The 15,032-nt window shown below is 35.2% G+C and overlaps 1 protein-coding gene across 1 annotated transcript in view; it reads left to right on the forward strand.

Moving 5' to 3' along the window:
• Nucleotides 1-15,032, forward strand: part of LOC123701157 — a 171,193-nt gene continuing 156,161 nt past the window's right edge. The window contains exon 1 of the mRNA XM_045648553.1: nucleotides 1-400. Coding sequence (XP_045504509.1) covers nucleotides 390-400 — 11 coding nt within the window. The 5' untranslated portion in view covers nucleotides 1-389. The remainder of the gene's footprint in view (nucleotides 401-15,032) is intronic.

The following is a 15,032-nucleotide window of genomic DNA, read 5'->3' on the forward strand; positions in this document are numbered from 1 at the left end:
GTCAGTGTGCAACGTCGCGAGTGCTGTCTGCTAAATAGTTTTTGCTTTGTACGTTTTTATTTTTATAAATAACCGACTTAAATGATGTGATAAGCAATATTTATACGTGCAGTGACAAGAATTGTGATATACCTATGAAATAGCCATGAAAATATACAGTGTTTTTGTCTACAACTACTATGTGATTCCGTGCAATAACTCGTCACTTTGGTTGTTTGTCAATGACGTCTGCGTTTAGCGCAACGAAAAGTAGAATTAAAGTTCGATTGTGACAAGTAGTGAAAACATAAGTTAATCACAGTGAGATAACCGATGCTTGTTTATAAAATGGATCAGTGTTTTATGCTGTGGAACAATCTTAACACAACTGGGGCCATCAGAGGTGGCTCATGAAGAAAGGGTTAGTTTACTTGTTATTTGTTTACATTTCTATATAAGAGTAAAAAGTTAAATAATAGTACTGTAAATACCTTCTATTCACCAAGGTATGTAGGAATACTGTGAGATATAACGCAATGTTTTGCTTGGTTAACTTTTGATTATAGGTTATGATTCTGTCCAAGTTGTTTATGATGTCATAATATTGAATTTATCGAGTTATTTTATATTTTAAAATTAAGATCTGATATTATTTAAATATATCCGGATGCCACAGTCGTGATTTGAGGCTAGGATCTATTATTTCTCTTTATTACTTTCTCTTCTTGATTAAGTGAAGGGAGTGACAGTGATAGGTTGATGGTGTTATCAGTGTAACTGAACGAGATAGCAATATATGTAACTGCTATGTTTTGGATGTCCACATTATGACATTAATACTTTTTTATTAGATAAACTTTATATGATATTTTGAACTGTGCCACTATTATAACTTAATTAAAACTTGTTTTGCATAATTTAAACAGCTGGGTCATTTAAATTACGCAAAGTCTAATCTATATTCGTTAAAATAAGATTAAGATTTTAAATATAAAAAATATATTCATATAATTATACCATCTAGGCAAAATCCATGTAAGACGATTAATTGACAAGGGTCTTATAAATTGAACATGTTTTGTAAAATTAAAAAATACACAGTTGAACCTAGTAGTAATGCTATAATCTGGGTAATTATTACTCTAAACTGTATTAAGTAAATATAACTTCTCATATTGAAGAACTTATAGAAGAAAAGAAATAACAATGCCTTTTGATATTAACAATACCTACCTTGACTCATTAATCTTAAAAATGTATGTGTAACATTGATCAAAAAGTTTAATATTCAAAAGTAAAATTACCTGTTTAATTATCATCCTATCCATATTATATTGATTTTTAATAATTTCCAACTACTAACTTGTTATTTGAGATTAAACTATATTATTTGAAGTTACATTGTGCACCAAAATTAACAGAAAAGATCTTTTGTATTATGTATTTATTTAGACCATAACTGATCTCCAGACCTTGGGTTTGTCACACATACAAGCTTACCACTGTACCAGGGTGGCAAACAATCTAAATTAATAACATTAAATTAATCATTGAAATGACTGCTCTATAAGTTAGTATAAATAGGTACTATAAATGTACACATCAGACAAGATGAGCTTTTATCTAATATATAAAAATCAATGCCACTTTTCGTTGTAATTCCATAACTCGAGAACGGCTGAACCGATTTCGATAATTCTTTTTTTATTATATTCCTTGAAGTACGAGGATGGTTCTTATGTAGAGAAAACGTTAATATGTACCACGGGCGAAGCCGGGGCGGACCGCTAGTCAGTATATAAAATTAAATGCCCAATAACCATAAAAAAATATCATAATAATTCTAAACAATAAATAGGTAATCTGGATTCAATATTTTCTAATTTTTAATTATTTCCCATAGAGTACCTTAAAACAGTTATGGATACATGAACACTATTGCCGCTTAAGCAATCAATTGACATGTAATTAATATCCAATTGACTGCTAGTCACATCCAAGCAATGGAATGTCATCATTCTGATTGACGCTAATTATTGATTTTCATATTGAGTGTGGGAGTCTGCCGAGAACTTACTATGTAAAGTCAAGTTGACTTACTTTGGTGTGAAATTAATTTATATTTGTTATCTAATGAACAGTCTGTGCTATGAACTATTGAATATATAACCTATACAATATACATGCCAGACGTTATTTGAAAAGGAAATTTTTAAAATTGTAATTGACTAATAACAGATACCCTTAAGTATTTAAAAACTCAACAACACATCGTCTAACTAGTCTCTAGTTTATATAGTAAAACAAATCTTACTTCCTATATTTGTACCATTTAACTCAAGCATTCCTGTATTCAAATTGAAATACATACCAGAATTTTAGTCCATTTATCACCCAATACTTTAGAGCTCAAAATAAATATACTACAAATTACCTTTAAACTAAAATTACAACATAATTTTATAATAAACTAGCTGTTCCCTGCGGTTTCGGCCGCATTGCTACACTCCTGTTGGTCTTAGCGTGATGATAGCCTATAGCTTTCCTCAATGAATGGGCTATCTAACACCAAAAGAATTTTTCAAATCTGCCTATGTGCATCATGAATCACACAAAAAGTTGTCTATAGTTCTCTCTCATCTCCAAAGTTATGTTTGACATTGGCTCAAAACAAAAAAAAAATATAATTTCAAAAATGTCCATGTTTAACACTATGTACCATATGAATGAACCTGTTTCAACAGCAGTATTTTACCTTGACCTGACATTATGAGACATCAAAAATAAATTAAATTTCTTGATTACTTGTAAGTTCTTGTAATTTCATTAATTGTAATTTCAAGTATGTATATGTATATGCATATAAAAGTACACATATTATAAGTATTCAATTGTAATTTGTTGGTTTGAGTTAACAATCTATTCTGTAAAAGGAAAATATACATAACTTTACACTTTTAATAAAACTTGAATTATTTGTGTCATTTGATTTTCATGTTCATTAAATGCTCATCATTTGTAGAATAGATTATAACTAATAAGAACTCCTATAGTTAAAAATATGATGCTTTGTTCGTAAATAATATAAATATACTATACTTATACCAGCCGACAATATAAAAAGTTAAAACTAGTTTGAATAATGCAACTTTTAAAAGATTACAATGTAGTCAAAAGCAATGTCTTAATAGTAAGAAAATGAAACATAATTTGCTAAAATTGAGCCCATATTAAATATTGATGAGTAATTGCTTTACCCATGCCATCATTGGGATTTTTAAATGAATGCTCCACAAAGTGGAACATGTAAAATAACTTTATCTATGGCATTTGCTCCAAGTGTAATTTTGTAGCAATATTTATCATTGTCTATATGAATTAACATTTTACAATGCATTTAGTTTCTACTATTTTTACCTACTAACTATTAAACTTCTATTAAATCACTATAGCAGGTTATACCTATATTTAGATGTACATTGTTAACAAAATTTGTAAAACAATGTGTGTGTTTAATTATAAAATCAAAATATTGGATAATTTATCAGTCTTTAAAAAATAACATTTACTTAAGTACTTAATAATTCTATTTCTAGTTAATAGGGTATGCAATAACTATAATTTTATCATGAACCATTATCTATATATATAAAACTCAAAGGTGACTGATATAGTGATCTATCAACGCACAGCCCAAACCACTGGACGTATCGGGCTGAAATTTGGCATGCAGGTAGATGTCATAACGTAGGCGTCCCCTAAGAAAGGATTTCCCGAAATTCTTGCGGGAACGGGGAAAAACGGGGATGCACGTACAAGGTCGTGGGCGGAAGCTAGTTAATTATATGATTAAACATAATATGTTTATAAAGTTAGTTACTAGTTAACTAATTTATTGCAAATTAGTGTGCTGTTGTAGATTATTAGATTAATTAATGATTATAATTTATAATAATCATTGATATATTTTTATATATATCATAGGTACTTTGGAATATTTTAAAACGTCACATGTTTTTGAACATTTAAGTAACATGTAGTTACATTAACATCTGTTTTATTAACCATTAAATCTGTTTGGATTGAGAGGCAATAAAGATATTTATAATATGCTATGTTATTATATGTTGCATGTAATTTACAGCTTTATTAATGAAGTGCTTTAACAGTTAATGCGTGCATACATATAAATCGATTACTAAATAAACTCGGTAATCTACATTACGACGGTTATTGGAAGCTAGAGTACAGTATTTAATTAATGCTAATTAATGTAAAGCGTACTTCATCACGTGTTCGGTCTCCATAGAATTAATTACAACCATACAGGTGTTGCCAACACGGATATTGTTCGCCGAATTATATTAAAAAGCTTTAAGGTTATCGCTTAGCTTTCACTGATTGTGGTTTTTCGCATTAATGTTGCTTGCTTGTTTGTACAGTGATTGGGGTGACATTTTGATATGTAATTATGGATTTAATTTTAGATTACTAAACAAAATATACACTGTAAATGGACGTAGCAGACGTGATATAGATAACGTACGATTGAATTACGTAGGTGATAAGTATGGAATGATATACAATTAAAATCTGCTTACGAAAGCAAAATATTTAAATAAAATCACGTAGACCCAAATAGCTGGGTGGATAAGGTGCGCGCGGCTCGTATTGTAATAAATAAATAAAAAAGTTACGAGCACTTTATTTCAGTAATTTCGTTCCTGAGTAAATTAGATTGCGTCTGACGTGTGCTTTGAGAGATGAAGTCTAGCACCTCGCAGGTTGAAGGTTGATCACCTAAAAACGACCACCTGGGCAGCAGATGCTAGACGAAATAGTTCCTTTGAACCATAAGTTTAAAACGAAACTTAAAGTGATTTCCTTTGTATTCGAATTGTTTCAGGATTCGGTGTCAACCTTGGCATTTAAAAAAGTTATTATATGAACACATTTTTTGTATTTGTTTTGAATTTACACTGTATTCGTTACATGCATAAAATCCGCTATGACCATAAAAAAGTGTAGCATTTGATAATTACGTGCGTTCGTGTTAAAATTTAAAAACTAGTCAATCACAGTATCAAAATTGATATAGGATATATGTTTATAGTAGATTATTATTCGATGTAATCAAGTATTACGTATATTTTCTATTATCTTATTCGTACCACTGAAATAGCTGATAATACGATAATACACACTATGTAGTATGTAGTATTTACTCATATGATTTATGTTCAATAATAATTTTGTTGTGCTATTTGAAATAACTTTAGAAAGTTGTTGAAATTGGTTCTACCTTACCTACGATGAAAAGGTCAGTTTTATTTGATTTTGTGATAATAACATAACGCAATAATAAAATTTATTAAATAAATAATATTTATTTTATCGTCTAAATTATCAACATTTATGCATAATTTAAGACATGATATCCTTCACGAGTCCCTGTTTCAAATATCTTTTACCACATATTTGTTATAGTTATTACTTATTACTAGTGATGTAACGAATACTACTTTTACGAATACGAATATCTAGCCTTTGTAATAAAAGACTTATTTATTTAATGCATGTTTACTCTTCTAATAATAGAGAGTTTTACCAACAAATAAAACTTACCTATTATTTTTTCTTCAATATCCGGAATCCATCTTGAGTCAAGCACCCCCTCTTTGTGCCTTGAGTCAGCGTTTCCCCTACCTCTCCGCTGGTGGCGCCCTCTATCGTACGGTTTTGGTACTACTTACAAGGCGCCTGAGCACCGGGTGAAGTCTCGTCATTATGGCACTCATGATGCACCAGGTAGACATTACCTGGATTCCGGATATTGAAGAAAAAATAATAGGTAAGTTTTATTTGTTGGTAAAACTCTCTATTATTTGTTTCGTATCAATATCCGGAATCCATCTTGAGTGATTTGTTTGTTATCACCTGGTGCGCAAGCTATGTCTTATGTACATAGCTTGTAATAGACGCTATAATGTGTATGTAATAGAAATAATAAACATTGAATGTTTAATACACTATTTATTCTTACTAATCAACATACAATGTGAATATACAATCTTTAATTTTATGTACTTAATATTTTAATTTTAAACAGGATCAAAATAATTAGACAATGATACCGATTCATTACAATTAAACCTATTATATTCAATCAATTCTTTTTGGTAATAGTTCTGGAAAGTATGTATTGCCTTCCAATTACCTGTTTCAAGAATTTTATCTATTGAAAAATTTTCTACCCAATTTAAAGAGGCTACAGCAGATCTTATAGAACCTGGAGAAGCCTCTATACCAGCCTCTTTCAAAAGGGATTTTATCCAGCCGCCAATAATAGTTCTAGATGCAGGCTTAGATTCACCTCTAGCTGTGATGAAAAGATGATTAATGTTATTTCGACGCTGTAGTGTTATTTTCAACAACTGTCTTATCCAAAAAATCAAGTTAAAGTTCTTAATAGGGTGTTCTCTAAGCCTCCACCCAGACTGCCTATGATTAATACTATCAGTCTTAGAACCAAAAGCTGGCCAGAATACAATTGAATTATTTTCATCCACTAAACTGTCACTGTCAATGCGAAGTAAAGTAAGGTCATGAACTCTACGACCAGAGGCTAGTAATAATAAAGTAGATGTAAGCCTAGAAACCTGATAAATATTATTTTCATCTATACTATGTGAAGCAATATAATCTAGCAACTTTTTTGGATTCCAAATAGGCGGTTTTACAGGTTTATTTCGAGCAACAGATATAGCTTTAAGCATGTGCTTTATGAAAAAATTTGATGACATGTCAATATTAGTAGAAACACTAGTAAATGTTGAAATAACTGATTTGTGTACTAATATAGTTCTATATGCAAGTCCAACATCGCAATGTAAATGTGCCAGGTATCGCGCCACCTGATCGGCACTCGGACATTTAAAATTAATTAAATTTGACTCACACCATTTCTTCCATCTAACCCATGCCGATTTGTAAGTATTCAATGTTGAGCTTCGCCAACTGGACATTAAAAGTTCTTGTTCCTGATTCGTCCAACCTGCTAATATTTCTTGCCACCCGACATCAACCAGGCTTCCAATTGCAGGTCTTGTACTTGTGGTGGGTGTACACCCGTTGTCGTGTCGATTAACACCTGTGCTAGATCTGGAATGAGATAAGGATGATCCAGCGCTCTCCGCTGTACATCTGCCCGCCAAAACGCTTTGTGCCATTTGGGGGCAATCAGAATGTACCTCCCCGTAGCTTCGTTCAGGTGATGTAGGACTGTCGGGATGAGATTTGGCGGGGGAAACAACCACCCTAGACTGTAATTCCACTGGTGACAAAAGGCGTTGTGATGCTGCGCCATGGGGTCTTGCAAGTCCATTGTCACATAGTTTGGGATCACATGAGCTGACGTTGAGGCAAAGAGATCTATTACTGGAGTTCCCCACCTTCGAAATATCTTCATCGTGGCAGGTGGTAGCAGATGCCATTCGGGACAAGGTTTCTGACGAGACAGAGCGTCCACTTCGGCGTTGTACCTGCCCGGAAAGTATTGCGCTTGAAGGTGAATGTTGAGCCCGTCCAAAATCGCCAGAAGCTGTCGAGTTAAATTTAGAAGCTTTTTTGATTTTGTCCCGCCTTCCTTGTTTATGTATGCCACGACTGTTCGATTGTCCGTTTGCAGAAGAATATGAGCATCTGCTAACTGGTTCTGTTCCTGCAAAATCACTGCATATACCGCGAACATCTCCTTTTGATTGGCGTGCCACGCTAATTGGCGCACTGTCCAGTGACCGAATATATTTTTGCCTCCTAGACAAGCCCCCCAACCGATATCCGAGGCATCCGTCGTTAAAAGATGAGTTATTGCAGGTAGATGAATTGGCGAGCTCGTCTCGATTGCGTCCTTCCACCATACCAGGTCCTCTATCACGCTTTTCGGGATTTGAATCTTGCGATAGGGATGGTTCATTGGCAGCTGTCGACTGTAACATTGCAGTGAACGACAGTGAAGTCGTCCCCTTGGAACGACGAATGCGGCGAAGTTGAGTCTCCCCATTAAGGATTGATATTGCTTTAGGGACCAACTGCCTGTTTCGATCTGTTTTTGAAGTGCTTTGCGTAGCGTTAGGCACTTCGGCACCGACAGGGACTTTGCGTTGAGCGTTGTGTCCCAGGTAATGCCGAGAAACTCGAGGCATTGGGTCGGTACCAACACAGATTTTTCGAAATTTATGTTCAAGCCCAATAGCGACATGATTTTGATTGTTTGAGCTATGTCGTCTGCCAACTGATGCATGGACTGACTTGCTAGAAGATAATCGTCCAAATAGACTACGCACCTGATGCCTTTGCTCCTGAGAAACTCTGCCACCCAATTGGTCAACGTGGCAAACGTTCTTGGTGCCGAGGAGAGACCGAAGGGCAGGCACGTCATCTGCAGCAATTGGTGCCGACTTGGATCCTGGTGATAATTGAGTCTTAAGAATCTGCGATGGCGTTGACAGATAGGCACGTGAAAGTAAGCCTGGCTCAAATCCAGTTTCACCATCCAATCGGAATCCTGCAAAAAGGCTGGCACGCGAAAATGGCTGAATAATTGAAATGGCTTTGTTTTGATGAAGAAATTTAACCGCTTCAAATTGAAAATTGGACGGTGGCTGCCGTCGGGTTTCGGTATCAAAAAGAAAGTCGAAAGGTAACTTGGAGTTGTCTCTGCTAGTTCTAATATTCCCGATTTCAACATGTCTTTTATTTGTAAGGTCATGTCTGGAGACGTCTGTGTTCGATATTTTTCCATTATAAGCGAATTTGGAAATATCAGCGGCGGTTTTCGGATAAAGGGAATACATACTCCACTTAGTAGTTTGCAAATTTGTTTTGGTGCACCAAAATTGCTCCAGACACATTGAAACTGTTTGAGACAGCCGCCGTAAAATAATTGATAGTCATTCGCGATTTTTATTTTTAAATGAAGGCCGCGATCCTTTTTCTTTTTGTTTATAACTACCCGATTTGTTTCTATTTGCGTATTTTTGTTGCCTAGATGTGCGTTTACCCTTTTTTGATGATGACGAGTTGTGTCGAAAAAAATGTTCATTCGATTGTGAGCTTGTTGACGGTTTAGATTGATTGTGCTGATTACGAATGAAAGTATCCTTTATGTGAGGCCCTGATCGAGGTAATGCTATTAATTTTTCAGCCCCCCCAATTTTTTGGAGATAGTTTTGCACTGACTCATCATTAAATAACGTTGACGCACTTGGAGGTATTTTAAATAAAACGTCGCGGTGAAATTCCTCCGGAATTTGTTTAAGCAACGACTCGCGGCGTAAAGTAATACAGTCTGCCCGTCTTCCACAAACTATTTGTAATAAATCGTCAGTAACTTTATTGTATGCCGATTCTTTAGAAAATAACGATTCTATCTTATTAAACAATGAGTTTGGTGTTAACGACTCTTTTTCTTGACTAGCCCAATCTACTAATGATTGCAACGTTTTTTGTAATTCATCTTTTTGGCATAGTATAGCATTAGTTAAGGCTGCAAATGACCGCTCGATTAAATAAGAACGAGGGTCCTCGCGAAGCATACCTGATTCATACCGTTTTAAAGAATCGTTTACACTCAATTCCACAAAACCGGGTGTTGTCAAATACTTCTTTTGTACATCAACAAAACGAATAGCGTACCAATCATCGCGGTTAAATCGTTGTAAATTGTGCAATTTGTTTAGATAAATTTCACTTGATTGCGAATAAATCGGATCTTTGACGGTAGTTTTTAATTCGGATAAATTTAATTGAGATGTAGACGCGCCTTCCGTACTTAGGGTAGGTGGGCGTAAATTTAAATCGCTATTCGAATGAAGCACATTTTCAACGTTCTGATTAGTAGAAAGACCGTTGGCAAACGCGGCATTTTTGGTAATTAAATCCGTTAGATATGCAACTTGGTACGATAGCATGTTTAAGTGTTCAAAACTCACGGTTTGTTCTTCTTTACCCGACTTTTTAAACCTTTTTCGGTGCACACGTGTATCCTGTGAATCACTGTCACTGCTCGAAGAGACGCTTTCACAATCCGAACTCGGTGGAGAAGACTGGCGACGCTTCCCAGAACCCGATTCTTTATTAACCGGTTCCTCATTGTGCTCGTAGTCCTGATTCTCCATAATTATCAAAAACGGAGAGGTTGCACTTTACACTTGATTTAAATTTAAATTTTAAACGTTCAAACAAAGAAACTAATTAAAATAAAAACGTAAAGTATACACTTCTAGCTGACTTGTGCACGGCACAAAGAACGACGCTATAATGACGAGACTTCACCCGGTGCTCAGGCGCCTTGTAAGTAGTACCAAAACCGTACGATAGAGGGCGCCACCAGCGGAGAGGTAGGGGAAACGCTGACTCAAGGCACAAAGAGGGGGTGCTTGACTCAAGATGGATTCCGGATATTGATACGAAACAAATAATTAAAATTTACAATAGGCAAATTTTTATTTAAAAAACATAAAATTCGTAGATTTTCTGGTTTTAGGCTATTTCTTTTTCAGTCTGGATGTTTTCAGGCGTTGAAAAAAGTCTTTCCGAAGCGACTGTACATGGCTTCAGTGAAAAATATTGTTGGGCGAGTTTTTTCTGACTTGGAAATTGGACATCTTCTCGCCAAAAGGCCAGTGGATCAGCAGTCTCTGCACACGTCATATTTTTTCGCGCGATTTTTAAATTTGTAGTAAATACAGTTGCGTAAAAAAATATTCGTTTTTAAAAATTCGTATATTCGCCGAATACGAATAACGTTATTCGGTAAATGTCTACTATTCGGCGAATACGAATATTCGTATTCGTATTCGTTGCATCACTACTTATTACATCCGGAGGCCTGAGGCGTTATATCTGTCCGAAATACATTAACATTTATTAATTTACATTAGCCATAAATAACGTTTGGCATCGGTAACTAAACAAGTTAGATTTATACAATTTCATTGGTAGTCGATAATAGTGCAATTAATGAAACGTGCGCACGCGTCGCCGGCCAGCTGGTTATCGGTCTCTCTCTATTGGCCGACCGGCCGTATCTACCCCACTCGAGTTACGGCGAGATGCTAAATTATTGCACTACGGGGTATTTATTTAAGCGGGATACCCTCAGTAATGAATACTTGAATAACGTTTATTTTAAATCTCATTACGAATAGTATTCCCGATGTAACTAATAAATTATGTGTAACACTTGACCGTTACAGTGATAGTTGAATTCTAGAAATGTATAGAAATAAAAACACATTTTTAGATACAAGTAATGTAGTCAATGATGAAACTAAATATTTATTATAGTCAGTTATAACTTATAATAATTCAATACTTTATATCTCACTAGGTAGAACAAATTGTACACTCGTGTTCGCATCATTGTTTCAAATAACTAGTTTCAGAGTTATAGGTTAAAGGTAGATTGTAGAAATGTTATAGACGCTGTATGTACCTTGGAGCACGTGTAATATGAATTTTAAATGACGCTTTGTTTGTTATTAGGTCAACGCTGCAATCATAAATAGCACAGGTGTGAGAATAAATTATCAGTTTAAACTCTATGTTAATGTGATGCAATATTAAATGGGTCGTTCATTCCTATACTCACAAGAACTGCACCGGTACGTATAAAGTATGAATTTTCGATAAGAGCGACAAACGAGGCAATTAAAACGGGCTTCACGTGAAGCGATGCGACTGGTCGATTTCAAACAAAACAAAGTTATCGGTTGTTCGCAAGTTGGAGCTGTAAAACACTGCAGTGGGTAAAGTTTGATGCATCGAGAGTATCGGCGCGAGGCCGGCCCGTCCTTAGCACACATTGAGCGGCGGGCCAAGGCTTCCGTGGGCTTTGGGACACGTCTTTAAACTAATTACGATAGATAACAAATAATAACCGTCGAAAAGGGGCAGGTTATTTGCGACAAATCGTCAAATCAATCGATTTACTGTACGTTCGTCTGCACGCGATTTCTGTCACGACACCATAATAATTTTTTAATGCTGTTTGAAACAATGATAAATTTCAGTAGGTCATTTTGTTATATCTACGTCGGAATTAATCCAATTAAATAATTATAAAACCGCTTTTACCGCTTTTCCTTAAGTGCAAAGTAGGCGGAACTATTTTAAAACAAGTCTTAATCGTTTTACAATTTCAAGATTCCATATAACACCCACAGACTTTAAAATAAACTAATCCAAGAAAGTATTACGCTGAAAGTTTATTTTTTCATGCAATATGCAATTGCGCCCGCCTTGAAGGAATAGGGAACAAGGCTTCGTCCTTAAGCGCTCTACTTTGCTATTTATACTGAGTTATAGTTTTTCTTTAAACGGCATCTATTATTTTGATTCCGCTCATTGATGTAGAAACAAATTAATCTTGCCCTTGCAAGTGCTTCATGAAATTTTATAACAAATCCACAGTTGAAATCAGTATTTATTTGGAGTTGTTAAAACCACTTAATTATATCCGTAATATGAAACGTTTTTTATTAAGGTCTCTGTTTAAAGTCACAATTTGGGCACGCAATAATAAAATGATACGTACTTACAATAAGTTAGAGTTAAAGGGACGCGGGTTTATTACGTAAGCCCTGAGCCCTGTACGGTAGTACGTACTGTTTGTTCAGCACTGAGCCTGGTAATAGCTTTGGCTAATGTTTGTTATTTGTCCCTGTATTTATTAACTCCACTTTTAGCTTACGCGGTTAAATTTCAGTGTTTATGTAATGTGATTTTTAAATCTATTGGTAGATTATTTTTGCTAACTTCTCTTCCAAACTTAGTATTAATTGACAAATAGGTTCGTCTTAATATCTATAACAACCAGATTATGTTGTTTTATCGTTTAGTGATTTGATTTTGTTTGATTTCACTAAAACATCATTTTTAAACTTTATTCAAATGTTGATTTTGATTTCAAGCTTGAAGCAAGATTGAAGCTCCAAAATCTCATCGTTATTCAGGATCACATGTTCAACGTGAAAAAAATGAGGACAAATTTCGGCCTTTCCGTGCCTTAAATAAATGTCACGATAATATATGTGATGTAGAAGTAAATAGAAATATAAGGCTCTTTAGCACCGACGAAGCAACATTCGTCATCCCAAAATCTAGTCCTATTTCATTCTTGACGCGGATCTCGGAATAAATAAACCTTTCCGAAACACAAATATGTGTGTTACATATTTATTGTAGATGTAACGTACTTTGTACGTTGGATAACTTGGTTATAAAGGGATTTATTAAGATGCTTCTTTTGATATATTTTTTATGAAATAAATAAACTTGTTGTTTCTGTAAATATTTAATAATAACTTATTAATTATTTATGAATTGGATTATTTTCCGATACTGAAAAAGAGAGAGAGTGAATTTAAAACGTTACGAAAACGAATTAGTTAAATGCTGAAGATGTCTGCTGAAGGTAACATTTAAAAGCTTTTATTCTATGATGTTTGTGTTAAATGTAAAACGTTTTGATGTAAATTAAAGTTTCCCAGCATAATTGAATTAAAGGAGACGACCGAATTGAAATGAATTTGGACACATGTACCAAACTCTGAAGTGTAATGGGTCCTCTTCACAATGGGCAGCATTGGGCGAGTAGAGGCAATCACGATAGTGTAGAGGGCCTAAATGTCGATTGGCCGTCATTTTAGATGTTTATTCATAATCGCCTTAATGGCGCCGAACATGGACGATCATTTGTGGGGCCAGCACTGTCAATTGTGAAGAGGGCCCATCTACCATTCGATGTCACCTTAGCGCCGGCGTGGTCTTGTTTTTTTGTGAACCTTTGAAGTATCTAAATAGGCGGTAAGGCTCGGGGTTGACGACCTCTTTTTATTATGAGGTTACGCTGGAGTCAAAGCAGTTCATCAATTTGTGTATTACGTTTTTTAATACTCTGTATGGTTTTACATTTTTGTTGTTGATTTTAATTAAAGATGTCGTGTTTTAAAAGCGCCTTTGCGAATTTCTTAGTGAGTGCCGTCGGTTGGGATTTCTATGTTAGGTTTACAGTGTTACATTTACATCAAAATAGAGGAGGGCTAAAAGATAAATTATTTAAAATGTAAGCAATCACATTAACCACGAATAATCATTCATGTTGAAAGGTATTGGGAACGATACTCGAAATAGGTTTTATGTCATGTTCTACGAATGGTTAGTCAGAATCTAGTTAATACTAAAATCATGGTAAAATTCCACAAGCCTCCATTGAATTGCTACGATGATAGGTTCCTTACAGCGATATACATCCGAAGTGGAACATTTAAGGCTTTCTTGGCTGTGGCGACGTATGGGCGGTGGCGACAGCGGGCTTGACAAGTCCTACCTAATAGATTTATATTTTTACGACTAATCGGATTATACAATAACGACTACTAATAATAGTTCAATTCTTCTTCTAGTTAGTTGAAGTACAATGCAAAAAAAAAATGTTTCGCTTCTTGTTTCGTTCACCCCTAGTGTCCGTACCGCCCTTTAGGACAAGTTCACGGACCCTTCTACGCATAATAATTTTTATTATGCGCACTGCGTTGACGTAAAAGGTTCTAAGCAATCCAATCTAGTAATAGAGATAATGATTTCGTACGTATACACTACATTTCCGACCGCGGCTGCGCCCGCGTTACACAGCAAAACCCGCATAGTTCCCGTTCCTGTGGGATTTCTGGGATAAAAAGTACCTAGCTTACATACAAAATACATTCAGTGTAATCGGTTCAGTAGTATTTGCGTGAAAGAGTAACAAACATGTACATTCATCCATCCTCACAAACACTCTTTCGCGTGTATAATATTGGTAGGATTTACACGCTTCCGCTGTGACGAGGTCGCCGGTCGCAGCCGCGCGCGGTCTTAAGGATTGCCGGCGTTGTTGGGGACATAACTAAACGATTCAGATATTACCGTCGGGAGCTCGCCGTGGCCGGCTGCCAACGACGGATTCCTTCTCTGTCGCTATTTGTTACAATTATTTGACTGTTCCACCA

This window comes from Colias croceus, chromosome 21, assembly GCF_905220415.1.
Source record: "Colias croceus chromosome 21, ilColCroc2.1".
Classification (NCBI taxonomy): Eukaryota; Metazoa; Arthropoda; class Insecta; order Lepidoptera; family Pieridae; genus Colias; species Colias croceus.